The sequence below is a fragment of the Boleophthalmus pectinirostris genome, unplaced genomic scaffold (genome assembly GCF_026225935.1).
Source record: "Boleophthalmus pectinirostris isolate CB_2022bp ecotype Guang Dong unplaced genomic scaffold, ASM2622593v1 HiC_scaffold_6, whole genome shotgun sequence".
In the NCBI taxonomy this organism is placed as follows: domain Eukaryota; kingdom Metazoa; phylum Chordata; class Actinopteri; order Gobiiformes; family Gobiidae; genus Boleophthalmus; species Boleophthalmus pectinirostris.
The window spans coordinates 3,721,958-3,748,833 of NW_026571447.1; the positions used below are offsets into that span (position 1 = coordinate 3,721,958).

Here is a 26,876-nt window from a genome sequence, read left to right on the forward strand (position 1 = left end):
AACCGCCAAGTTACTGATATGATTTTGAAGACAGCAACCACGTCACATCAGCTGGTTCACCTGTGTCATGTCTGTAAATTATTAGAATTTTTGGAAAATTCTACAGGGACAAATGAAGTTAGAAGTGAGTCAATAAATAAGTATAGTAATGCAAAAAATATCTGCTTTGTCCTAATGATTAACCAGAAAAAATATATTGTAGACCATATGACCAATAAACGCTCTGGATTTTGAGTTAAGAAGCTAAACATGTCTAAAAAGACAAAAATGCATTTCTTCTTGTCTTGCCGTCCAGCGTTAGACCTTCAGGTTTGTAGTTTGCAGCTGCTTGAGGTCTTGATCTAGTCTCTTGTGAATTCATTGGATTTATGCAATAGAACTATAATAAATAAGGCTGGGTATCATTAAGAAGTTGCCGATACGATACATATCTCGATACACAGGCCATGATACGATACATATCTCGATACACAGGCCATGATACGATACATATCTCGATACACAGGCCATGATACGATACATATCTCGATACAGTGCACTTTCGATTCGATATGATATATTTCAAATCGATTCGATACGGTTCAATAAAAAATAAAGGCTAAATCGTGGCTGTGATACTAAAAGTCTTTGTTAAACCACTTCTTCTTGTGCAAAGTTCATATGAAACACAAACATTATTTAATCATCAAAATAGTGAAAATGTCAAATGTGTCGCATAAATGAGTTTCCTTTCACTCCACAAGCAACAAAACTGTAGCTCTGTAACAAAATAATTTAGTAAAACACACGTAAAAATATTCTTGGTGATATATCGATACAGCAGCCCACGATATCGATACTGTATCATCACATTAAATGATACAATATATCGATATTCCGATATTTTTGCACACCCCTAATAATAAAATCGAAATATATATAACAATCAAATCTTATCAAGATCTATAATAAAATTCTTATTATAGATCCATGATTTATGCAGTCATCCTTTGTAGGTTTATCTAAATCTACTTTCATACGGTTTTTCAGTACAGTTTTCTGTGGACACAGTACATGTCATTAAACAGTGAATGTAAAAAAACAAAACAAAAAAAACTACTACATTATTCATTTGTTTATTAATATATATGTTTAACCATCTCCAATATTATCTGTCACACACACAGTGTGACCTCAAAAAGTGCAAAACAATGAAGAAGTAAAACAGCCTGAGTGTGTTTTTATATTTGTACATTTAGTTGCTACTATGTTGGTAAAAGTCTTTTCTGTGTACCCCTAAAGAGAGAGATAAATAAAATGTGTAAAATATCTTCTGGTCCGGTTGTAGCTGCTCTGAAGTCACCTGGTGGATTTGTAGTAGCCGTTTTCTTCAAGCAGCTCTTCAATGAAAACCTAAAATAATCAAAGTATTCATTGTCATACATTAAAGCGGAAGAAAACAGATGATAAATGATCATTCTAAATATTGTTTAAAAGGGCCCATATTAATGTTTCCTCATCACAAACACACCTGCAGTTGTGTTTTGTTTCATCCACACATCACCAGTATCATTTGGATCATTTCAGTCCTGCCAATCTCTACTGAACTAAAAGTAAAGCTGTTCACTTGAGAAATAACACGTCATGACATCACAAGGTGGAACAGAGCATTTTGAGCTTTGGAGATGTACACAGACTTCATTTCATTTAATCAGTATTTTTGTTTGAGCACGGTATATTACAAACATAAGGATATATATTTGTACATGTTTGGGACCATTTGTGGTGCTCAGAAGGAGGAGGTTGAAGTTTAAAAACTCATCATGTCCTTCCCCAGTTATTTTACCTTAACATGTGGTTGACATATACATACATACATACATACATACATACACACATACATACATACATACATACATACATACACACATACACATACATACACACATACACATACATACATACATACATACACATACATACACACACACATACATACATACATACATACATACATACATACATACATACACACACACACACACACAACACACACACACACACACACACACACACACATACATACATACATACACACATACAGACATACATGCATACATACACACATACATACACACACACACACACATACATACATACATACATACACACATACATACATACATACACATACATACATACATACACATACATACATACATACATACAGACATACACACACACACATACATACATACAGATACATACATACATACATACATACACATACATACACACATACATACACATACATACATACAGTGTGCGTAAACACATGTACACATACATGCACAAATATATTTTCATTTGTGGTCATTTAAACTAATAATAATGACAAAAAAGGCAAAAAAGTTTATCATTTATGATTGTACAAAATAAACCACAACGAGAATGAAAAAATTTTAGGATTTTTTTAAGACCAGTAATAAAGGGTTACTTAAACGTGTATGAATGAAACAAAACACAACTCCAGGTCTGTTTTTGAGGCGGTAACAGTATAATAACATGTCTAAAAGCTCACAAGAGTCAAATTTGCATTATATAGGACCTTTGCCTATAAAGTGACAATGGCACTGACCTGCATCTGTTCATAGGTGACTCCATCTGCTGCAGGAAACAACGCAACAAGACAATGTTAAGTAACAATGGGCAATATTCACGCTTACGTCACGTCACAAAACCAGAAGACATTTGGAAACAAGCAGGTGATGACTTCCTTTGGGCTCTGTTGCGATACTAACTCTGACAAAATCTGGGAAAAAACTGTGAAAATGGCCCAGTTTTCTTCATCTACATGTCACTATATTCGTTCTTTTTTCCTTTTATAAATTAATTTGTGCATTATAATTTGTGTAACTTAATATATATATATAAAAAAGAAGTGATAGTACCGTTCCATTATGTTGTGAGTGACATGAAGATGCAGTTAGAGTCATATCCTCCATGGACAGTGTGGGGAAGGTGACTTTTAAAATGTAATCCCCTACAGATTACAGATTACATACCCCAGAATGTAGTTTGTAATGTAATCCATTAAATTACGTAAAGTGAGTAATGTAATCTGAATACTTTAGATTACTTGATTTGCTGTAGAGAAGCAAAGACGAGGATTTTTTTTAGCCGTATTAAAAATATTATTGATCGAAGAGGAGGAGACACGTCCACGCAGCATGATTTAGTCCTGTTAAATCCTGTTTTAGTCCTGTTTTAGATCTAGTTTAGACTTGGTTTTAGTCCTAGTTTAGTCCTGGTTTAGACCTGGTTTAGATCTAGTTTAGACCTGGTTTAGACCTGGTTTAGACCTGGTTTAGTCCTGGTTTAGACCTGGTTTAGTCCTGGTTTAGACCTGGTTTTAGTCCTGGTTTAGACCTGGTTTTAGTCCTGGTTTAGTCCTGGTTTAGACCTGGTTTAGTCCTGGTTTAGACCTGGTTTAGTCCTGGTTTAGACCTGGTTTAGACCTGGTTTAGTCCTGGTTTAGACCTGGTTTTAGTCCTGGTTTAGACCTGGTTTTAGTCCTGGTTTAGACCTGGTTTTAGTCCTGGTTTAGTCCTGGTTTTAGTCCTGGTTTAGATCTAGTTTAGACCTGGTTTAGACCTGGTTTTAGACCTGGTTTAGTTTCATTTAGTGGGCCCAATGAATGGAATTACCGGGGAAAAAAAAAAAAAAAAAAAAAATATATATATATATATATATATATACATATATATAAATAAATAAATAAAAATAAAAATAAACATAATGTGAAAACAGGAAAATACCTCTGTGTAATCCATTTATTTCAACAAAGTAACTGTAATCCAATTACCACTCACTGAAACAGTAACTGTAACTGAATACAGTTACTCATAATTAGTACTCTGATTACATAACTCCAGTACATGTAATCTGTTACTCCCAACACTGTCCATGGAAAGTTTTTGCAGGTTGTGAAGATGCTGCTGCTGAATCCACGGTTTTATCACATGCCCAGTGTCGGTCACTACACCGGAAATCATCATGCGCATGTTTCCTAAAGTCTTCAGGTGTGTGTGAAAAGAGCCTATTTTAAGAGTATAAAAGTGCGCTTATACTGCCACCCTCTGGACAGAATGAAATACACTAATAAGAGCCAAGCAAGCAGTCTACACACATGAATTTAGTTCGATTTTACATTTTGGCCCCACCTTTACAAAGTGAAAAGTAACCACAAGAAGCAGCAGATTTGCATGTGTGTGTATCATTGTTTAAGTAAAAGTAAGTGACATTTTTGGACCCTACATGCATGATCCGGTGTCTGAAATTATTCACAAGTACGTCTAGAGCAGTGGGCGGAGATAGGGGATAGGTGCCTCAGGACAATACAGGATTACTGAAACACGCAGGGACCAATCAAAGTTTATAATAATGTGCAGAGAGCTGTGTACCCGCGGAGTGTGTGGGGGGCTGTTGGACTAGAGACCAGTCAGGGACCAAACCGAGCTCCATCACTTCAGAAGACGCCTGGAGGAGCTGCAAGAAAACATGGTCATAGTATATCAGACTTATTTTTTATTCTGTTTCTAGTCAGTTTAGGTCAAATACAAACATATTTAAATTACTCATTTGATTTGACTAAAAAAGGCAGTTGTACTTCCTGGTTGGACATCTGACATATATAGAGTTAATTCCATAACTGTTACCAAGAAACCATAATGTAAACAAGGTCAAAACTTGTCTAAATTGCGCAATAGTTATAATTAGACAATGATTAGGCACTGCTGATGATGACGTAGGTAGAGGGATGCAATTTTAGATCTCAGCGCTACCTCCTGCATTTTCTTTAGTTTTCATTTCAAATTTATTTTCCACAAACTGATGTAAAACTAAGAAAATCATGAAAACCTGTCATACACACTTTAACAATCTAGGTGAGCCTGTACCTTGCTGAGCTCTCCTTTGAGGTTGTATGGGTCACTGTGTGCGTTGAAAAGGGACTTCTTGAACCTCTCCACCAGGTGGCGCTTGGAGTCATGATGAAGAGCAGGAGGAAGCTGGAGAACAGAGGATTTAAGCCTGTTAACGGTCATCTCTCTACTCCTCTAGAAACAATTCATAAGGAGATACTGTCCATTACAGTTACTTGAGTAACTACACTCTGAACTCACTCAGAACAATTGTTTCTTACTGGGGAATTTGAATATTTTCATTTGTTTAAGTAGCTTATGTGAGTATAATAGCACACAAAACATGCAGATAGTTTAAAATCCCCCAGAAGAACCTCCTGACTAAGTCTATAGCTCAAGATCTGGAGACGGGCCCCTGGGTGCTGTATGACAGCAGCTCACTGCTCTTGACAGACTCCCACAGCAGCACTGGGTGAAGATGGGTCAAATGCAGTTTCCCTCACAGGGGATTAAGTATACTTTAACCATAAAAACACATTGAGCATAGTGCTGTTGTACACCTGTGTTATGAAGAGGACTTTGTGTAGTTGCAGCAGGAGTCTGTTGCTGGGGTCATCGATCTGTCTCAGTCGGCTCTGGGACACACACAGGGCTGCAGACACAGAACCTGAACAACACACAGGGAGAGGAACATTTATACACCACCAGGACTGAATATCCACTGGAGCCACAAGCTGCATGTGTGGTACCTGGTCTGGATTTGGTCTTAGCAGAGCCACAGTCCCTGAAACAAAGTGATGTGATGTGAATGAATGAATCATATTTGTATATTTGTGAGACAGAAGAGGGAGGGGCTTACCGCTCTGTTAACTGCTCTGGGGTTGAACACAGCTTTGATTTGAAAACTACAATGAAAATAAAACACATTATCACCTTAATAATAAGAACATATACTATTCAAAACCTGTGTAACAAATATTTATATGACACGAAAGTTAATCTTGTGAACTTTAAACCATGTCATAATATTGTTACCTCCTCCTGCGTAAATCTGCAGGGTTAGTGTGTTAAACAAAACACAACTCCAGGTGTGTTTGTGATGAAGAAACAGCATTAGAACAGTGTAATATGGGTCATTTAAATGTACATTTTTATGAGATTTTTATTAAGTTGAGATGTTGAACACTCGTATTGATCACAGGCTCGTGAACATGTGCTGTTTAAACACATTTACATTATATTTTACATACAGTTTTGTGACAGAATTGGTAAATGACTATAGAAGTTAGATTAACAAAAAGAACTGACCGCACATTTCTCCATTGGGTCCGTTGTTTTTGATGTCCAACAGTTCCTCTTCTTCCTCTGAGCCTTCACCTGGAGCACAACAACACTGTTCACAATCTAATCACTTTCATGCACTTTTCATTGTCACAGAAAATCACTTGATAATCACCCTGAGTAGGACTGTGCTGACGAGGAGCGGAAGAATCCATCTGCACTGAGGACTTATCCTGCAACACAACACAGACAGTATACAGTAAGTAACCTAAATACATAAAATAATACATCTTTGTTTATAAAGCAAGGTATAAAAACAAGGTTTACAAAGTGAAGTAGCAAAAGCAAAATAATTATTTAGTGTAATCCCTCCCTCTTGTCTTGCTTTAGTTGGTCCTCAAGTATTTAAACAGTCCTGTTCCTTTGTCTGGTGGGGTTAGTTTTTTTCAATTCTGTTCAGTTTGATTATTATTTTTTTTTAATTTTATTTATTTGAAAGGGACAATGCATATTCACGAACATACAATTGTAAATACACCAGAATTAGCCCAAAGGCTACTTTTCATCTGTAGTCCCTGGCAGGTCAGAGAGATAGAGACATAAAAGACATAAGAACATAAAACACGTCACAATAAAAAAAACACACAAGCATGACATACAACACTGACATTTACATAAGATAACATTAGTGGTTACAGATCTGGTTTCTCTTAAGCCATCGTTTCAGATTAGTTTTAAATGTACTGAATGTGGTGGAGTCTCTTATTGCAGCTGGGATTTGAGTTTCCCCAGTTGGGCCTGGCTTTTTTTTTTTTTTGTTAATAATTTGCCTAATTTGAGCCTTTGTTAAATTATATCTTTTGATTTTATTTTATAAAATTTAAACTTATTTTTATACCTTGTCTTTGCCTTCCTGAGTCCTGCACCTTTCCTGAAACGGAAACGGGCGGGTGTTAACGTTCTGGAATTGGAAATAGAATCTGGAAACGTTATGGGCGGGTAGTGATTACATACGGAGGAGTCAGGTGAATCAAATGAACAATGAACGAGAGAAAAATAATTGGTTCTATCCTGGTCCAGTCCTGGTTTAATCCTGGTTCAGCCCTGGTCCAGTCTTAGTTCAGTCCTGGTCCAGTCCTGGTTTAATCCTGGTTCAGTCCTGGTCCAGTCTTAGTTCAGTCCTGGTCCAGTCCTGGTTTAATCCTGGTTCAGTCCTGGTCCAGTCCTGGTGTAGTCCTGGTTCAGGCCTGGTCCAGTCTTAGTTCAGTCCTGGTGTAGTCCTGGTCCAGTCCTGGTGTAGTCCTGGTTCAGTCCTGGTCCAGTCTTAGTTGAGTCCTGGTGTAGTCCTGGTCCAGTCCTGGTGAAGTCCTTGCGATCAGCTTGGTGGTTGCGGCGTGTATATATTTATGCTAATAACACTGATTTAGTCCTGGTTTAGACCTGGTTAAGTCCTGGTATAGTCCTGGTTTGGGGGGGTCTCGACCAGGGCTCCAGTCAGTGTAGGATCACCACTGTGACATGCTAATATATTCTCACCTGTGTAGGGGCTGCGTGCGCGTTGGCCTGGTTCCTCTCTAAGAAGTATCTGTGCGCCCTCTTCCTGTCCCTCTGGGCCCTGCGCTCCAGTGCATTGTGGGAGGAGTGGAGGCGGTCCATGGCTCTCATCAGGAGATCTGAGATGCTGGAGCTGACCTGTACGATGTCTGGACGCTGCTCTGGGGACGGACTCAGCAACCTGTGCAAACCACCTCCTTCAATGAATATATCCACGGGGGGAGACAGAGAGCTGCTCTGTCTGTGAAGGAGCTTCTCAACAATATCTCGTGTGGGATTTCTGTCATTTTATCACACTTATGTATTGTGTATGTTTTCAGTTCATCTAATAATATGCGTTCATTGTTACTCATTGCGTAAAGGTGCTCTATGTAACTTTTAGTTTGGGGGACTGTTGCCTGCTTGTTTCTATGAATACAAAACTACTCTTCCTGGAATGTTCCACAGTATGACATTAAACAGCTCTACCTGTATGCACCTGTATATTATTATTATTAGTTTGTACGACCATAATACAGTACAATATAAAAAAAGAAAGAAACTGGGTTAAAATTATATTTAGTATGCATAGTATGTAATTTATTTTGGTTATGTAAATATTTGTAAAGTTTCATCCTTAATGTACAGCAACCAAATCATTTTGGAATATTTGAAACTACGTAGTGGATAGGGCTGGGTTAATATAAAAGGGTTCCCACTCTTTTTCACTGACAAATGTTACATGACTTTATGGCACCTACATATATAAAATTGATCAGACTTTTAGGGCTAAATATGAAATGTTAACTCTTTCCACTCACCTTATGGTTTGGGATTATAGTTTGCATTTGTTTTCGTCTCTTTTAAACAAAAGGTGCAGATGTTCAGAAATAATCAGAATAGTCTCATGAGAACTTAACAGAACACTGGAATTGTGTGAAAGAGATACTAAAATCCGTGACTTTTCCAAAATTTTCATTGAATTTACAAAATTGCATGACTTTTCCAGGCTTGGAAAATTACATTTTCAATTTCCATGACTTTTCCAGTATTTCCATGACCATGGGAACTCTGGTATATATATATATTTTTTTGTCTTCTTCCCACTTTTTTAGAAAAATGTGCTTTTCTGTTCTTTATAGTATGGTATATTTAATATGTGTAGGAATATTGTTTCTCTCTTGGCACAAACTCAAAATAAAAACTAATAAAAAAATAAAAAAAACAGCCCTACCTTACATGTATTCAGTTACAGGTTGTTCTGGCTCAAAAATACCTTGAAAAACAGGCATTCGACAGTGAGTGTGTTGCCTCTCCACAGATCTGACCTGTAACTTGGTCTGGTTTGGTCTCCATGACAATAGAAAGGTTTAATGCCATACTGTGAAACATTCCAGGTAAAGCAATAATATCTCCATGAAAAAAAGCATTTGACGGCTCCTCCACCTGAAAAGTTACACAATACACCTTTAAACCTAAAAGGACACTACCTAAACCTGAGCACCTGCAGAATTCTGGAGGTTCTGAGTTTTCACATGAGGCCTGTCCATATACTGAGAATGAGACACACTTGGATGTTTCTCTACCTGCAGGTCACAGACTGTAGTACCTTAAACACTGAGTTCTCACCATTTGATCATGTGGACGACTCTGTCTGAGTACTGATCACTCTTCACTGGTTCATACTGGGCTTCCACGATCTGCACAAACAAACCACACTTCAGTTCTGTTTAAATGTGTTAGAAAAGAGCAATGTTTTACAAATGTTGAAAACAGAAGTAATAACATGATGCTTCAGGGAATATGCGTTGGACACTGTAGGATCATAAACAATACCTTTTGTGCCTTCTTTATCATTATTATTAGTTTGTATGACCAGAAACAAGAAAAAGAAGGCATCTTTATAAAAATGAAGATTAGATTAGAAGATAAGAACTAAGATAAAAGTGATTGTATTTTTGTTAGAGGGGTTACTGTATGGATGATTTTAAAAAAGTCTAACACTGTAGAAGACTTTAAAAAGAGTACAAAACAGGAGTGCCAAACTAATTTTGGTCTGGGGGCCGTATCCAACCTACTTTGATCCCAAAGGGGCTGGATCAGAAAACTCATAGCATATATACCCCAAAAATAACAATAAGTTCAAATATTTGTGCAGAGAAACACAAATCTATTACAGAAATCTTTTTTTTAACATGAACTTGTATGTAAATAGGAAAAAGTAAATTTTTCTTGGAAAATCCTGCTCTCTACGTCCACTTTTCTCATGTTGGACATTTTTCTGATGAGGGTGTCACGGTCAACAGTCAAAACGATCGTCCTTTAAGAGCGTTTGGAAAGAGACAAGTCTTCATTTGTGCTGCTCTGGTGGGAGGGGCCACGTACAGAGATACTAGAGACGCTGCTGTGCTCAGCACCGCAAAAAATGACCAATATTTTAATAGAAAATATAATTCAAATATTTTAGTAGAAAATCAGCCAAGGGCCAGATTAAAGGTCTTGGAGGGCAGGATCTGACCCCCGGGCCTTATGTTTGACACCTCTGGTATAAAGCGTTACGTTCTGAAAGATACAGAGCTCTGAAATGAATGAATTATGCATTAAAGTTTCACTGCTTTTCTTTCTTGGAATTGTCATTGTTTAATAGGGTTTGCCATTATAAGTACTTTTTGCTTCAGCCTAAACCCTTTTGTACATGATCCATGGGGTTGTAGTCTATGTTTTGTTTTGTTTTGTTTTGTAGTGCTGCAAAATGACCAAATATACTACTACTACTACACTACCGTAAATAAGAGTGCATTGGTATTATGTTATTGTGTGAATGATGAGACCTTGTTTGCGAGGGAGAGCATGTTGGAGCTGTAGAAAGGAGGCTGCAGAGTGACCATCTGATAGAGCACGCAGCCCAGAGCCCACACGTCTGCCTTCTCCCCATACGGCTCACTCTTCACCACCTCAGGGCTGAAACACAAACACACAAACAAGAGAATCAAGCACAAATGTAAACAGGAATAGCATTAGCAAGGAATCATGGTCTACAGAGTTACCTGCCTATTCATTAAATCAACTTTTATGAGCTTTTAAGTATGTCAAAATGTATATAAACACCTAAAAACTGTAAGAACACAACTCTAAAGGTGAAGGGGAATTGGGAAAAAGAATTGAACATAAAAACTGAAAATAAAGATTGGTTAAACATGTGGCGGCATCACCACACCACCACCTGCTCTCAAACATAGAGGGAGTTTGCCTGGAAGAACCTGATTCGATTCTTTATTACACCTAAATTAAAGAGTAAACAGTTAAAGATGCATCAGATGTGTTGGCGGAAATGTGGAGAGATTAATATGGACCATTCTCATATATTTTGGAAATGTACAAATATGACTGTATTTTGGGAAATATTTTGTGATGTACTGGGGCAGGTGCTGAGATATTCTGTCCCTTTGTCACCTGAACTGGTCTATTTATATAACTTCTCAGAAAACATTATTCACCAAAGCGATATATATCTTTTCAAAGTGATGTCATTAGCTGCCAAAAAATCAATAACCAGGAACTGGGGCACAACTTCTGTGCCCTCAAAGGATCAGTGGACATCTACAATAAAAGACAACTATCTCATGGAAAAAATAACTAACTGAGATTGCGAGAGGTACAAATGAAGAAGAAATGGGGAAAATTGACATTATTTATGCAAAAGTAGGCTATTCTAGTGTCACCTAGGCTTCTGTTCCTATTTTTATTTCCCTTTATTATTATTATTTATTTTTTTCTTGTTATGATTATAAATTTATCATATCCAATAAAAAAAGTGACAAAAAAAAGTATGTCAAAATGGTTTTCTGGAGGAGGAAAATGTTGCCTATTCAGTTGTTAACTGTTGATGTCATTCTTGGCTCACCAGGAGTACAGAATAGTGCCCACAACGGAGGTGAGTTTGCTGTTCTCCTGCTTCTGTTTGGCCAGTCCAAAGTCAGCTGAGGAGAGAGATCACACACACACACACATTACCCAGAGCGTATTCAGATGATCTTGTATTGTGTGGTGCTGTGACTCACTGATAGTGACCCAGTCCTGCTCTCCTAACATGATGTTGTTTGGAGACAGGTCCCGGTGCACGATGCGTTTGTCCCTGTGCAGGTATCTGAGAGCCAGGCACATCTGAAAACATAGTTACCAGTGTGCTTCCTTGATACTAAGGAATAGACTCAATACAGCTTCAGATATCACAGTAGAAGACAATAGAATGTGATTTTTAACATTAAATCGTAGTACTTTTTTTTCCTATTCCAATGTGGTCTTAAATCTGTGTAATCCCTCAGTGGTCCAGGTAGGTTCCATAATGCTCCATGGGTAAGGCTGGGTATTAGGGATGTAACAATAACTGAAATATCATGATATTGTATTATCAGAAGTTTCACAATAATATCAAGAGCTGGCATAACATATCAAATTATAAGTTCCTTTGCTTAAATGCATAGTTCTTTAGTAGAAACAGCTTATAAACATTGGGAACTACATATCCCATGATTCATTTCAACACAGACAACATGAAAAAATGTGTCTTTTACTGGAATTCTTAAGATTTTGACAGTAATAATTTGCACCAAAATCTTGTCAAGGTATTTTAAAAACCAAAAACGTGTCCTATCTAGAATTATATTTGCCACTCCAAAATATCACAATGAATATAGTACTGTGAGATGCATATCATGATAATATTGTACTGAGAGATTTGGACATTGTTACATCCCTACTGGGTATCATTAAGAAGTTGCAGATATGATACATACCTCAATCCATAGGCCACGATACGATACATATCTCAGTACAGTGAGCTTTCAATTTGATACGGTATATTTTAATGTTTAATTTTTATGGCTGTGATACTAAAAGTCTTTGTTAAACCACTTCTAGTGCATAGTGAATATGAAACACAAACATTTTAATCATCAAAACAATGAACAGTAATGCTCCAACAATCCATCAAGTGGTGCAGCTTTGTAGTTTACCAAAGTCATACTAAAATATTTTGTCACATTTTTGAGCGCTGTGTACCACATAAAATCTGTTGGAGGTCAGTAAGCACAACCAGAATTTATACATAAGGCGCACCGGATTATGAGGGGCACTGTCGATTTTTGAGTAAATTAAAGGATTTTAAGTGTGTCTTACAATCCGAAAAATAGGATCTGTCAAATGTGTCACATAAATGAGTTTCCTTCCACTAAACATTCAACAAAATTATGGTGTTGTAACGAATTAATTTAGAAAAATTTACCAAAAAATACTTGTGGTGATATATAGATACAGCAAACCACAATATCGATACTGTATCATCACATTAAATGATACAATATATCAATATTTTTATATTTTTGCACACTCCTATCCATGATACAACTCAAGATCATTCTAAAGCAATTCAGGAAAAGTTTAATGGGACTTTTTTAGTATTGATACCTGCTGAAATATCTAGTTTCAGTACTAGTTTTATTATCAATTAGTATCTGATTTTGGATATTTTGACAATCCTATAATATACATACACACACACACACACACACACACGCACATCAATAAGCACATATACTGCACTGTTTAAACAGTATTAGTTCTAACAGGTTTTAACTTTAGACTATAATTGTCATCTGTCCACCTATAACCACTTTGAAAGAGCATGGTACCACATTCCACTGTAACTATTAAAAAACAGCAGCTCCAGGGTCCAAATACACTTTTCAAGCTCTTCTGTAAATTACAAAGCCAAACATTGACTTGGGGTGCCATCTAGTGGTAAAACACAGACACAACCACAGAGCTGACCTGGATGAAGATGTTCCACACCCTCTCCTCTGTGAAGCTCTGGTTCTTCTCCTTCAGAGAGCTCAGGTGTTCAGCCAGAGGAACCCCATCTATCAGCTCCATCACTATGTACAGCCTCTCCCCTGGAACACACACGGACACCACAAGCACCAGGTAATGTGAACTAACGAGAAATACTCAGATATGACCAGTTAAAGCTGCAATGTGTCACTTTTCTGGTGGAGGGTCTGTCAAATGCTTTTCTGTTATGTTATTGTTTTGTCTGATTTATCTAACAGTATGATATTAAACCTTCCTATTTCCATGGAAACCAGCCGAGACCAAGTTGCAGGTCAGATCTGTGGAGAGGCAACCCCACTCACAGTCAGAATGCCTCTTTTTTAAGTGTTTCTGAGCTTTAAAACCACCTGTAACTGAGTAAATGTAAGGTAGAGCTGTTAAAGTCATACTGTGGAACATTTCAAACAGAGCAATGACATCTCCATAGAAACAAGAAGGTTACACAATGCACCTTTAACATGTTAGATGATCAGGAGGGAAACACATGGTTGTTAACATAAAAAAAAAAAAAAATGCAGTAATTCATATACCTTCCAGAAATGTCTTATAGTACTTGACAATGTTTGGGTGAGCCATCTGTAAAGGGAATACAGATATGTTAGACGCTGACAGTTTAAACAGTGGAATAGTGTGAGCTGTGTGTGTGCTGGGACCTGCTCTCTGATGATGCTCAGCTCAGAGATGATCTTGTCCGTGTTACTGTCTCTGGACTTCTTGTCTTTCCCGAACGCCGGGTTGTGTAGGTTCACCTCCTTCAGAGCCAGGAGCGTCTGACTACCCTGCTTCCTCACCTGACACATGTGCAAAGGAAACATACTACAGTACCTCTCTGTTTTTAAAGGTCCTACTGTATATTACGCAAAAATGTGTGCAAAATTGTGAGCTTTTAGCATGTTATAATGTTGTTACCTCATCAAAAACATGGTGTTGTGTCAGATGAAGAAAAAGAGAAAAAGAGGTAGAGGGCTTCACTGGGTCATAAAAGAGTAAAAAATAGCAGTAAAGGTGCTCAAGTTACCCTTACTGGAAAATGTAAAAGTGGGCAAGGTACGAACCAGAGGCACTTCGACTGAATATATTAAAAGTCCTTTATTACATGAAGGGACGACAACGCATTTTGACCAGCAGGATGGTCTTCGTCAAAGTGGTGTTTGTTTCATTCACATGTCTGAGTAACTCTGAATTATTAGTCTGTCTAAATCTCCTCAAAATGCTCTGTTCCACCTTGTGATGTCATGAATAGATAATTTTCAAGTTATCAGCTACATTTTACCTTTTGTTTAGTAGAAACTGGCAGGAATGAAATTATCCAAATGATTCTAGTGAAGGTGTATGGAGTTTAAAAACACAGTAGAGCACTTACTGTATTACCACAAGACGTCACAAGGAGGAGAGTTTTCTGTTTCTGTTGTGAGAGAATAGTTCAGCCTAAATATGTAGTTAGTGTGTTAAACATGTGTGAATGAAACGAAACACAACTTCAGGTTTGTTTGTGATAAGGAAACTACCGTATTTTGCACACTATTAGGCGCTCTGGATTATAAGATGCACTGTCATAGAATGGTCTATTTTTGAACTTTTTTCACAAATATACCGCACCGACTTTAAAAGAAACACAACAGTTGGATGGGTCAGTGGGAGTTTGGCGCGTTTACGGTGACTCTGGGCTTTGTTCAGTTGTGGCGTGTAGGGAGGGTGCTGTCTGGGACCGCTTGTTCGCAGCGTGTTCGCAGTGACTCGGTTGTTCAGTTGTGACTCAAAAAGGCACATTGCACTCGCTTTTTCGGTTGGTTCCTCCGTTCCGTTCCTCGTTGGCGTGGAGTGATGAGTGACTCTGTGGGTGTTTTTCGCTGTGCGGTCGCTGTCTGCTCCGTGTGTGTTTGTGTGTTCTGTGGGTGGTGTGGCTTTGTAGTTTACTGAAGTTGTGCTGGGACACCCGAGTGGATTCGTGTATAGGGCGCTCTGGATTACTGTGCACGCAGTCGTTTTTAGATGCGGCTGGAGGCTTAAGAAGGCGCCTAATAGCCTGGAAAATACGGTACCTCTCTGCTTTTAAAGGTCCTACTGTATATTACGCAAAAATGTGTGCAAAACTGTGAGCTTTTAGCAGGTTAGAATGTTTTTACCTCATCAAAAACGTGGTTTTGTTTCATTCACACATGTCTGACTAACCCTGAATTACTAGTCTGTCTACATCTCCACAGCTCAAAATGCTCTATTCCACCTTGTGATGTCATGAATCGATCAGCTACATTTTACCTTTTGTTTAGTAGAAATTGGCAGTTCCAGGAATGAAATTATCCAAATGATTCTAGTGAAGGTGTATGGAGTTTAAAAACACAGTAGAGCACCTATTGTATTACCACATGGCATCACAAGGTGGAGTGTTTTCTGTTTGAGAGAATAAATAAATAAATCTGCAGAGTTTGTGTGTTAAACATGTGTGAATGAAACAAAACACAACTTCAGGTTTGTTTGTGATGAGGAAACTACATTAAAAAGAGATCAGAAAAATAACTTAATATGTTTTTTTTTTTACTGTGATGAAATGTTTGTGCTAATATATTCTGTATAATACGGGAGAAAATAAACACAGAGAGCGTGTTTACCTTGAAGACACTCCCAAATGCCCCCGTGCCCAGATGGTCCAGTATGGAGTACCCACTGATGACCCTGAGAGGAGGTCTGCTCTGGTCCACAGCCACAATACTGTCCCTCAGACTCTCCAGCTCCTCCTCCTGCAGCGAGATCAAGATGGATGTGAACTACTTTAATATTGAAGGTGCAATGCGCAACTTTTCTCCATGGAGATGTTATTGAGGATATCCCCAGGTTTGACTACCCCAAATTTAAGACTTTTTAAAGACCTTTTTTAGACCACTTAAATAAAAATTAAGACCAACATCGCACCCATTATGCAGGCGAAAAACACCAGATCCAATTCTAATAATGACCAACCAACTACAGGACTATATCTAGAATCTAAGAGCCACTGTGGATTAAACTGACACTTCCCCATGATCCATCCAACGTCTTCCTCCACTCTACTTTATTCATTGCCGCCGGCACCAGAAACCAAGTATTTTTTGCGCATACTCCAAATTAGACTTTCATTCACGTTACGTGAATTCACACAGTTTTTTTTTTGTTTTTTTTTATCTCCCTCCATTTAACATTGTACTGCAGCCCGGTTGAGTATACAAAAAAATAGGCTAATGAAATTTAAGACCTTTGTGAAAAAAATAAGACTTTTACAACATTTTTAAGACTTTTATGCGGAAGCTGAGAGGGGTCACAACAAACGCAAACGCCGCAACAAATACAAATGCGACAACACAACAAAAAAACACAACACACCAAAAAAAGCCACAAAGGAAATGAGCGCGGGACTCTATTTTAATACAAGTGACAACACAAATGCACAAACGCCACAACACACATTAAAAAGCCACAACACATTAAAAAGCCACAACGATCAAGCGGCAAGTGAAGAAGAAGAACTACAACGTGAAAAGTAAAGGAACAGAGAAGTTGGAAACGTAAGTAAAAGTAATTTATTGTTTTATCATTATTCGTTTCACGTTGTAGTTCTTCTTCTTCACTTGCCGCTTGATCGGTCTGTCCAAAAATAGATGTGTTGATGTGTTGTGGCTTTTTATTGTGTTGCGGCATTTTGCGTTTGTGTTGTGGTGTTTGTATTTGTTGCGGTGTTTGCATTAAAATAGAGTCCCGCGGTCATTTCCGTTGTGGCTTTTTTTGGTTTGTTGTGGCTTTTTGTCATGTTCTCGCATTTGTATTTGTTGCGGTGTTTGCGTTTGTTGTGACCCCTCTCGGCTTCCGTACTTTTAAGACCCTGCAGCTACCCTGGTTATTGCTTTGCCTGGATTGTTCCATGCTATGACTTTAAACACATCTATCTGGCATTTATTCATTACAGGTGTTTCTATTGCTCAAAAAGACAATCATTCCTTCTGTGAATAGGGGCAACTCTCCACAGATCTGATCTGTAATGTAGCTTATAGTGGTCTCCCTTGAGACAGACAGGGTTAATCTGTACTGTGGAACATTCTAGACAAAGCGATAAGATAAACAGACAACACACCATTCACCAGAAAAGTTGCACATTGCACCTTTAAACAACCAAATTTTAAAAAATACACATTTGTAGCTGTTCATATTTTAACGCATCCAGAATAACTGACAAAAATATTGAGATATGAACTGACCAACTAATACAAGAATCACATTTCAGAACATGTACAGAACTAAACTACAGGGTTAGCAGTTTTTTACGCAGAATAAGACGAGATTTTGTTGTTGGAAGAAATGACTGTACTTCAAAAATTGCAGCCTTTGAGATTTGAATTGTATTGTATCCATTCCAATTGCGATTCAAATTTGATTGTGATTTATCTTGCGGGTTTACTGGTGGTAATATATTACTGTAGCCACAACGGCCCTTAGGCAGACTGACAGAAGCATGGCTGCCCCTGGAGTTGGTGGGTAAACGCTCTGATTCCTGAACTACTGCTGCCCCATTAAAGCTACAAGATGAATCGCAATCGAATCGAAATTACAATAGAATGTACACAATAAGCAAATCACAAAGACTGCAGTACTAGAAATTCCTCCACAAAGAACATCTACAGTCTTGTTCTGCATAAAAAATTGCTAACACTGTAGTTTAGACCCTGTGTGTCCCTGTGAGTCAGATGTCCTCCCCGTGTCTCCATGGAGTCTTATTCTGTGTAAAAGCTGCTAATCTTGTACCCTCTTTCTTTTGTTAGTTTGTCAGTTCAGATTTCAGTCTTTTTATCAATTCTTCTGTCTGATCCTGTTATTAAAGCATAAATCACAAATCTAATCACAAAGCTTGTCGGAAAAATCATAATTAGATATTTTTCCCAAGTGGTTCAATGTCCCAGAATGTCAATAATAACTGCAATACTGCATACACAGTTTTATAAGTGTAACTGTCTGATATCTCTGAGTTTCTTACAGAGTAGAGGGAGACTTTGTCCTGCAGAGTCTCGTAGGCTGTGAGGTCTCGGACGTAGTGTCCAACATCAATAAACAGCTCAAAGAGATCTGTGGGAAAGAGCCTGGGGACGCATCACAGGTCAAATATAGGTCATATTTATTTATTCTTTGAGTCTATTTAAAGATGTGAATTTGGGACTGTACCGTTTGAAGACATGTCTGTTTCTCTCCATACTGAACAGAAAGCGTAAGGCCCTGAACGCATAGCACTGTCAACAAGGGAGGGAGAATGTCATGAGGATGAAGAGATATAGAAAGAAATATCTAAACATCTGAACATCTGCAGGTTTTCCACATTCATCTCATGATTAAACATCTTCACAACTTTTGTGTTTGAATAATGGCACCACTTTTTAACACTAAAGTGACCCAAACCTATAGATGTTTCTAAATCCCAGGATCCTTTGTCCAAAAAGCACTTTGTAGCACTCTGTGTCCTGCTCACCGCCTGGCCTGTCTCAGTGTTGACTAAAACTGGCAAATATTGAAATGAACTCATTATGTGGGGTAGTGACGACTTTTTATGGTTGCTTAAAATGTATTTTCCTGCTTAAATAAAGAACAACTAAATGGAAACTGCAATACATTGTGATACATTTTTTGTGCTCCGAGGTGGCCAAGGATCCACAGGTGCATTGTGGGTAAATGGAGGAGTGGTGCGTGGAGGAGGTGAGGGCTTTGGGGAAATGGGAACACCACAGGCAGAGTTTTGATGACATACTCCAGGAACCAAGGATCCTAGTGATTATGAAACATACACAGCATGTGTGTAAAGATATAAGTATGTTTTGTACCTGTAAAACACCCTTTGCTCCATATGTCTGCGGCAGAATGAACTTGGCAATGATGAAGACTCCATTCTCCTGCACAGAGGCTCAGTCAGTGCAGTGTACAGTTACTATAATAGTCAAGACTAAAGAGCAGGGATCACCTGCACAATGTGATGAGCACAAGAGTCGTCCAGGCTCAGTTCTGTCAGAGCTGTGCAACACGCTGCAGACACATAACATCAAATCCATCCATTATAATCAACTATTAATCACTATTAATCACTGCCCTGAGGCAGACTGACAGAGGCAAGGCTGCCAATCTGCACCACTGCCCCCTCTGACCACCAGCTACACTCACACACACACAACACATTCATACCAGGCAAGTGGGTGAAGTGTCTTGCCTAGGAACACAACAACAGTTTTGGGGGCTCCACTGTGGCACCTGTTATTCCCAGTGGTCTCCCATCCAAGTACTACGAAGGCAACTATGTTATTTACAAAATTGTAGCCTTTGTTATTTACTGACTGTGTTCATTCAAATAGTGATTTTGATTCGACTGCATTTAAACCTGCAGCCTTATAACCAGCCTACATAATGTAGTGATGCCATCTGAAACCCAGCAGCTGCAGTTGCACTGACCTGCCTGCAGAGCGGCGATGTTGTCCTGCTGCTCCTGTGGGCTCGGCTCTTCTGTTGTGTGCTGTTTATGGAGTCGACCTGCTGCATTTGCACTGGACAAGGTCTCAATGGAGGAGCGGTCCCACACATACTGTCTGTCACTGTAACAGGTTTGTGAGGGAGAGTCATAACACCACAGCAGAATATGTGGGCCAAAGCCTTTTCTAAATTACAGTTTATATTAGGCCTAAACTACAACTTCAAAAATGTTACTCACATAAATCAACTTGACTTGTGACTCCAGGCTTAGGTGCAGAGAATAAGAGTTGTATTTGAGGGGGGGTTCTTTTATGTATGTAATTATAGGAATAATTAAGGAAATAAGATTCTGATTTTAACTTGATATATATCTATGTCCCAAGATAAAAGGTAGACATGGTTAATCAAATATAGCTTTTACTGACAACAATTGTAATGCTGATTTATTCTTAATTACAAAAACATTGAACATGTATTTTTGTTTTGGTTTTCAAGATGAATTCTGGAGGCTCTTCACAAATTTACCAAATAGAATGTAAGTTAATAGTTTCACTCCTCCTTCCATTACTCTGTACAACACATTTCTGTAGTGCAGCATGATACAGACCAGCTGAGCAGGCGGAGCAGCTGCTGGACTCCTCCCCAGCTCCTGATCTCTGCTCTGGCTTCAGGCTCTTGACACATCTGCACCAGGACCCAGCACAGGCTCCAGAGCAGCTTCAGGTGATGCGAGTGGAGCAGGCTGAGGAGCACGGGCACCCCCCTCAGAGCACACAGCTGTCCCCGCACACACTGCTCTGAACACAGCAGACGCAGCAGCTCCGCACACATCCTGCAGGGGGCACACCGGAGCTCAGAGAAAGGCCATAACAAAGCAAGGGATCAGAAGTGAAGACGCTTCATACAGCTGTACTTATGATACAACTTGGTACAGCACCCGTGGACACCCGTGGGTCTTTATGTTGTCAAATTGGACATTTTAAAGAATGTACCAGTGGTGGTGAAAACTGTGGTAGACTGCAGAACTGACGACTTGAATATAGAATAAGGAATACTCAAACATGCATAAATCACTCTAAACACAACTTTGAGAGAGTAAATGAGAATATGATTAAAAGCTCTGAAAAGTAAACTTTATAAGACAGGTCTCCTTAAAGAAACCAAAGTTAAACCCACACGTACTTCTTCGACAGGAGGTCATATTCTTGAAGAATCAGGAGCAGGTTTTCCACAATGTGGAGCTCTCCAATCTGCTGTCTGCATTCAGGACTGTACACAAATACATGCTGTGCCATGAATGTAAAGCACCAGTAATACTTCATAATGTGAGAGCACAGCATCCTCTAGTGTTCATCGGAGGATTACCTCAAAGGAAATTATGTGGATGTACATGAGACATCATGTGTTTGGGTGATATACTCACTGGGCCAAGGAGGTGAGAGCCAGCAGAGCTCCCAGTAACACACTGCTGTCTGTGGAGGACAGCAGCTTCACCAGAGTCTGCAGAAAAGCATTTTCTTAATCATCCAAGCAGCAGTGAAATGTAACTTGTGGCACAGGGGCCAGATCAGACAGACACAGGTGCTGGTTCTGGGCCGGTGCTGGTTCTAAGATGCCTCAGTTTTAAACCAACTAAAGGCTAATATTTGTTACTAGCAATAGCAACACATTGTTTATTACCCAGCAGTTAGCATTTGGTTATCTTTCTCCTAACTACTCACTGGAGTTTTTGCTGTATTTCATCTAAAACTGACTATGTTTTGCCTTTTCCATGAATAAGTCTTAACTATGAAGTGTATCTTTTATGTTTAAAATTCCACTGGAACTGGTCTGCATTTTCCACAGGAAAATGGGAGAACTGGTTCTAAAATGGGCACTGGCTCAAAAACTGCCAGCAAAAGTAATAATAATAACTGATGAATTGAATAATATATATATTATATATATATATATATATATATATATATATATATATATATATATATATATATATATATATATTAATACATTTATTTAAATGTAACTGACCTTGTGGACTCCAGTGTCCATGATGTGTGGTCTCAGCTCCTCAGACGCAGACATCTTCTGGAACATGTCTGTCAATAATCACATTATCACATTATAGTAGTACTATCACATGTACTATCACTGACTCTATCGCAGGTATCACAGTGCTCTTGCACTCACATGTCATGGTGATGAGCATCTGTCCTACAAAGGCCTGTCCCCCACATGAGAAGTACGCTGAACTCACTGACTCCAGATACTGAAACACAATCACACATATCAGCACATCTGGGAGAGGCTTTGGGAGGAAGTACCGTAAAGGAAAACATTACCCTGGCCAATAATGAGATGCCCTGGTGTTGATGGAAGAGTTTCTGCAAAGGAAACAAAAACACTGAGCTGTTATTACTGTGTAAGTGATGAGGTGCACCCAGTGGATATGTATTTAACATTTATATCCAAATGACAAGTCACAGATTTTCCTTCTTATGGAGACTTGTGATGTTTGTTTTTTATATGTTCTTTTCCATACAAAGTCTAGTAGTCCATAGTTTTAATTAAGTTTTCGAGTCCTGGTTCCATAGAAATAGAAACCATACTTCAACATTTCCATGGAAATAAGCAGGAGTCCAAGTCCACATATACAAACACCTAAATTAGGAATAAGCTGCAGCTCAAACTGAATCTAAACCTGGTAAAGACAAGGACTAAACCAGGACTAGAATAGGACCAAACCAGAGTCTTTTAGTCTTATAGTCTTAGTTTAGTCTTATAGTCTTTAAGTCTTTTAGTCTTATAGTCTTATAGTCTTTTAGTCTTTAGAGTCTTATAGTCTTTTAGTCTTAGAGTCTTTTAGTCTTAGAGGCTTTTAGTCTTATAGTCTTTTAGTCTTAGAGTCTTTTAGTCTTTTACTCTTAGAGTCTTAGAGTCTTTTAGTCTTATAGTCTTTTAGTCTTTTAGTCTTAGAGTCTTTTTAGTCTTAGAGTCTTATAGTCTTATAGTCTTATAGTCTTTTAGTCTTTTAGTCTTTTAGTCTTTAGTCTTAGAGTCTTTTAGTCTTATAGTCTCTTAGTTAGTCTTAGACTAAAAGACTAAAACTCTAAGACTAAAAGACTCTAAGACTAAGAGACTAAAAGACTAAAAGACTATAAAGACTAAAAGACTAAAAGACTATAAGACTAAAAGACTAAAAGACAATAAGACTAAAAGACTAAAAGACAATAAGACTAAAAGACTCAAAGACTAAAAGACTAAAGACTAAAAAACTCTAAAAGACTATAAGACTCTAAGACTAAAAGACTAAAAGACTAAAACTCTAAGACTGTTGTTTAAGAGGTGTTCCCAGGCCAGCCGAGAGACATAGTCCTTCCAGCATGTCCTGGGTCTTTCCCGGGGCCCCCTCCCGGTGGGACATGCCCAGAACACCTCCAGAGGGAGGCACCCAGGAGGCATCCGGAACAGATGCCCAAGCCTCAACTGGCTCCTCTTGACGTGGAGGAGCAGCGGCTCTACTCTGAGCTCCTCCCGTGTGACTGATCTCCTCACCCTGTCTCTAAGGGAGCACCCAGCCAAATATGAATACACCCTATATTTATTCTGTTTTTTTAACAGCAACATGCTTTGTTTACCTGAAGTTCCATGTCTCTGACCAGTATTCGGAGGCAGGTGAGAACTGTGAGGACTGACTCTGGTACAGCCGTGTCAATCCACTCACTGCAAAGACAAAATATATAAAATATCTAAACTAAATAATCATTTAGTATTTTACTGAGACATTTTGGAGCGTACCTGCACAGTCGATTCTTGACCAGAGAAATCAGGAGGTTACTAAAGAGTTTGTGCAGGGGGTGGCTGCTGAAGCATCTTTGGTTCTCATACTCTTCACTATAAAACAAGTTAAGTTAAAAATCCATGTTAATCCAATGATTTTAAGAAGCAATTACCTTAAATCTAAAGATGCAATATGTAACTTTTCTGTAAATCCAGTGGGAGCTAACAACATTGCACTATCTGTAAATATCTAGTATTTTTTAGGTCATTTGCCACATTTCAGAAGATTAAGACAAATGTTTTACAGTAGTTTTTCCTTCATTTTGTCTGTACTGTGTGTGTGTCCGTGTGTGTGTGTGTGTGTGTGTCCGCATGTGTGTGTGTGTGTGTGGTGTGCGTGTCTGTCTGAGAGTTGGTGGTTGGAGGGACCAGTGGTGTAGATTAACAGCCTCACTTCCACCAGTCTGCCTCAGGACAGCTGTGGCTTACCACCACTGAGTGTCGAGTGAATGTTGCTTTACCAAATTGTAAAGTGACTTTGAGCGTGCTGTATAAGACAAATTAAGCAACGGTTTTCCAGATGCTCAAAGGTTTGTATATTTTGTAATTATTCTTGTGCTTGATAAGATACTATTTAAGATAAGATACTATTTAAGTCACAGTGCCCTAAAATCTCCCACAATCCCAACTGTTCGATATGCACATCCATATAGTGTTTCCATTAACTTTCATACAGCAATACAGTCACTAATGAATTATCACATTCCAGACCTGAATTTCTGCAGAGCCAAGTTGACACTGAGCTCGGACTTGTTTGAGTTATTTGGATGAGATATTTGTGACTTCTTGGCCCCGGTAACACGTGATTTTAATTCCACCTGAAAGACATTTTTACACAGAAATCACCATCACCAACTGAAACGATAGGGTGGAGTAAAACTGAGACCTTTCCTGTGGTGTTCACCTAGCGCCCCCTAGAGGCTGCTGCGGTGCTGCACAAAACAGAGGAGAGACACTTTTGGCTGTTCCTCTCCTCGAACTGCCCTGACACAGATCCACTGACCCTACCTGACCAGTCCTCCTGTTAAACTGCAATGAGACCTTTGACTGAGACACAAAGGCCACTGAGAACTGCAGTGTAAATGTTGCTGCAGCAAAAACTTGAATTGGAATCAATAACGAAGCTCTCTCTCACACAGGTAGAAATATGACTAACATTGTTTCAACATCAAAATAAGCAGGAAACGTTTTACTCGGTTTACCTCTGGTCTGGGTGTGTTCCTTTCGAGTAGAGACAGAAGCTTTTTGAGATCTCGAGATGCCCTATAACCACAAGGTTATCAGTTTGTTTTTATGTCAGAAAAATGTAAGCCACCATCATAGGTTTAGACTGTCTGCTGCTCACTGGCTGTCGTTGTTCAACCTCACGAGTAGCTTCTCCCTCTGTTTGGGGGTTTTCACTGTGTTAGACATTGTTAAAGACACCAGTAAAGTTCTTCTTGCTTCCCGAGTGGTTCATTAGTTATCTGTAAGAAGGGAGGAAAATACAACACATAAGATACAAGTGTTATCATGATACTAAACCCCAGCAACTGCAGCCAATCCTGAATCAGTGCTAGTGCAGCCTTTGCAGCTCAGGAAGGGAATTCTGGAGGTTCTGAGCTTTCACATAAGGCCTGTCCAAATACTGAGAATGAGAAAAACTGTGTGTCCTCTATCTGCAGGTTAAGACTCTGGTCACATAGGTTTAGTTGGGATGAAGTGGTTTCGGTCACACATTTATTTTATATTTCACAGTTACAGTATTACGAAATGAGGGTTCTTTTAATTTTATATTACTAAACAAAAAGTACTATATAATATTAATGCAAATATAAACATCATTGGTTGAGCAATCAGATCCACTGACCCACAGGTTGGCTGGTGTGTTTCCAGCTCCTACAGATGAATGCTGTCATTGTGTGTCCTTGGGCAAGACACTTAACCCACCTTGCCCACAGTGTCTGCGTACACTGTTGTGTGAATGTGTGTGTGAATGGGTGAGTGGTTCCTTGTTGTAAAACGTTGAGTGCCTTGAAGGTGGAAAAGTGCTATAGAAAAAAGTGACCATATACAGTAGGCCTGTATGTATTCTGTTTGTAGGCAATAATTAGTCCATATTTGATATTGTCTGTTAAATATTTGCAATTTTAAAAGTGAAAAAATGCATAGCACACTCAGATGGCCGATGTCCCAAAGTTTTCATCATCATACGTGCAGCAGTGCAATTTCAAAGGTGGCACGGGGACCAGATCAGACCCATCAGACACACGGACTGGTCCTCAGTGAGACCAGAAAAAAGTAAATGGATTTTATGCACCATAAACATAACTGTTATGTTATGTAGTCCTAAACGCAATATAATTACGCGCCATTGATTTGAAATTTGTAGCTAAAAAATTAAAATAAACAAAACGAGGAATTATTTCTGCCAATAAAAACGGAAAAAACACAACTAATGTACTAGTTAAATGTTACCGGTGGTTAGCCCCGTTTGAAGTTAGCTTAGCACTGTTTATTTAAAGTTAACGCGGCTGTTTCTTTCGACCACATGAGAACACAAAACAGCACAACTTTGCAGATCCTTACCTTTTTAGCGTCATAACAAATCTACACTATATTTCCTAATTCTTCTAGATGCATATTTTGTACGATATTTGGATAGTTGTCTAAAAGTGCTCCAGCCATCGCGTGTATTATTTATTTAACGTTCACTTTGCGGTTTGGGCGAATAAGAAGACGTGATGCTGAAAAGTAGCACAGTTTGGACCAATGAACGAACGGATGATTGGGAAGTGGGAGCGTTGCCATAGATACGGCAGACGCTCTAGTCTCCGCTTGTACATTCCGTCACCTGCTGTTGTCAACCAGTGAAAAACATTAAATAAAATAATAATGCTAACGAATAATGATTTTAAAAATAATAATAAAATAAAATAAAAACAAAAGCAACCAGTGAGACAACAGGATAAAACAAACACAAAT

At 38.6% G+C, this 26,876-nt stretch overlaps 1 protein-coding gene across 1 annotated transcript; it reads right to left on the bottom strand.

Annotated features, from left to right (window-relative positions):
• Nucleotides 1-1,141: 1,141 nt before the first annotated feature.
• On the bottom strand, nucleotides 1,142-25,363 carry nek10 (NIMA-related kinase 10). The gene is given in 35 exon segments (XM_055164290.1): nucleotides 1,142-1,392; nucleotides 2,618-2,646; nucleotides 4,443-4,527; nucleotides 4,938-5,048; nucleotides 5,462-5,568; nucleotides 5,651-5,685; nucleotides 5,761-5,806; nucleotides 6,210-6,278; nucleotides 6,358-6,415; nucleotides 7,081-7,113; nucleotides 7,719-7,917; nucleotides 9,345-9,415; nucleotides 10,547-10,676; nucleotides 11,620-11,695; nucleotides 11,777-11,879; nucleotides 13,545-13,666; nucleotides 14,135-14,180; nucleotides 14,258-14,395; nucleotides 16,214-16,342; nucleotides 18,604-18,706; nucleotides 18,789-18,853; nucleotides 19,439-19,507; nucleotides 19,576-19,637; nucleotides 20,058-20,197; nucleotides 20,683-20,907; nucleotides 21,258-21,361; nucleotides 21,495-21,575; nucleotides 22,104-22,171; nucleotides 22,263-22,341; nucleotides 22,415-22,456; nucleotides 23,711-23,795; nucleotides 23,871-23,966; nucleotides 24,624-24,730; nucleotides 25,115-25,175; nucleotides 25,258-25,363. Coding segments are annotated over 35 exon segments (3,096 nt in total). The 5' UTR covers nucleotides 25,326-25,363; the 3' UTR covers nucleotides 1,142-1,338.
• Nucleotides 25,364-26,876: the final 1,513 nt, after the last annotated feature.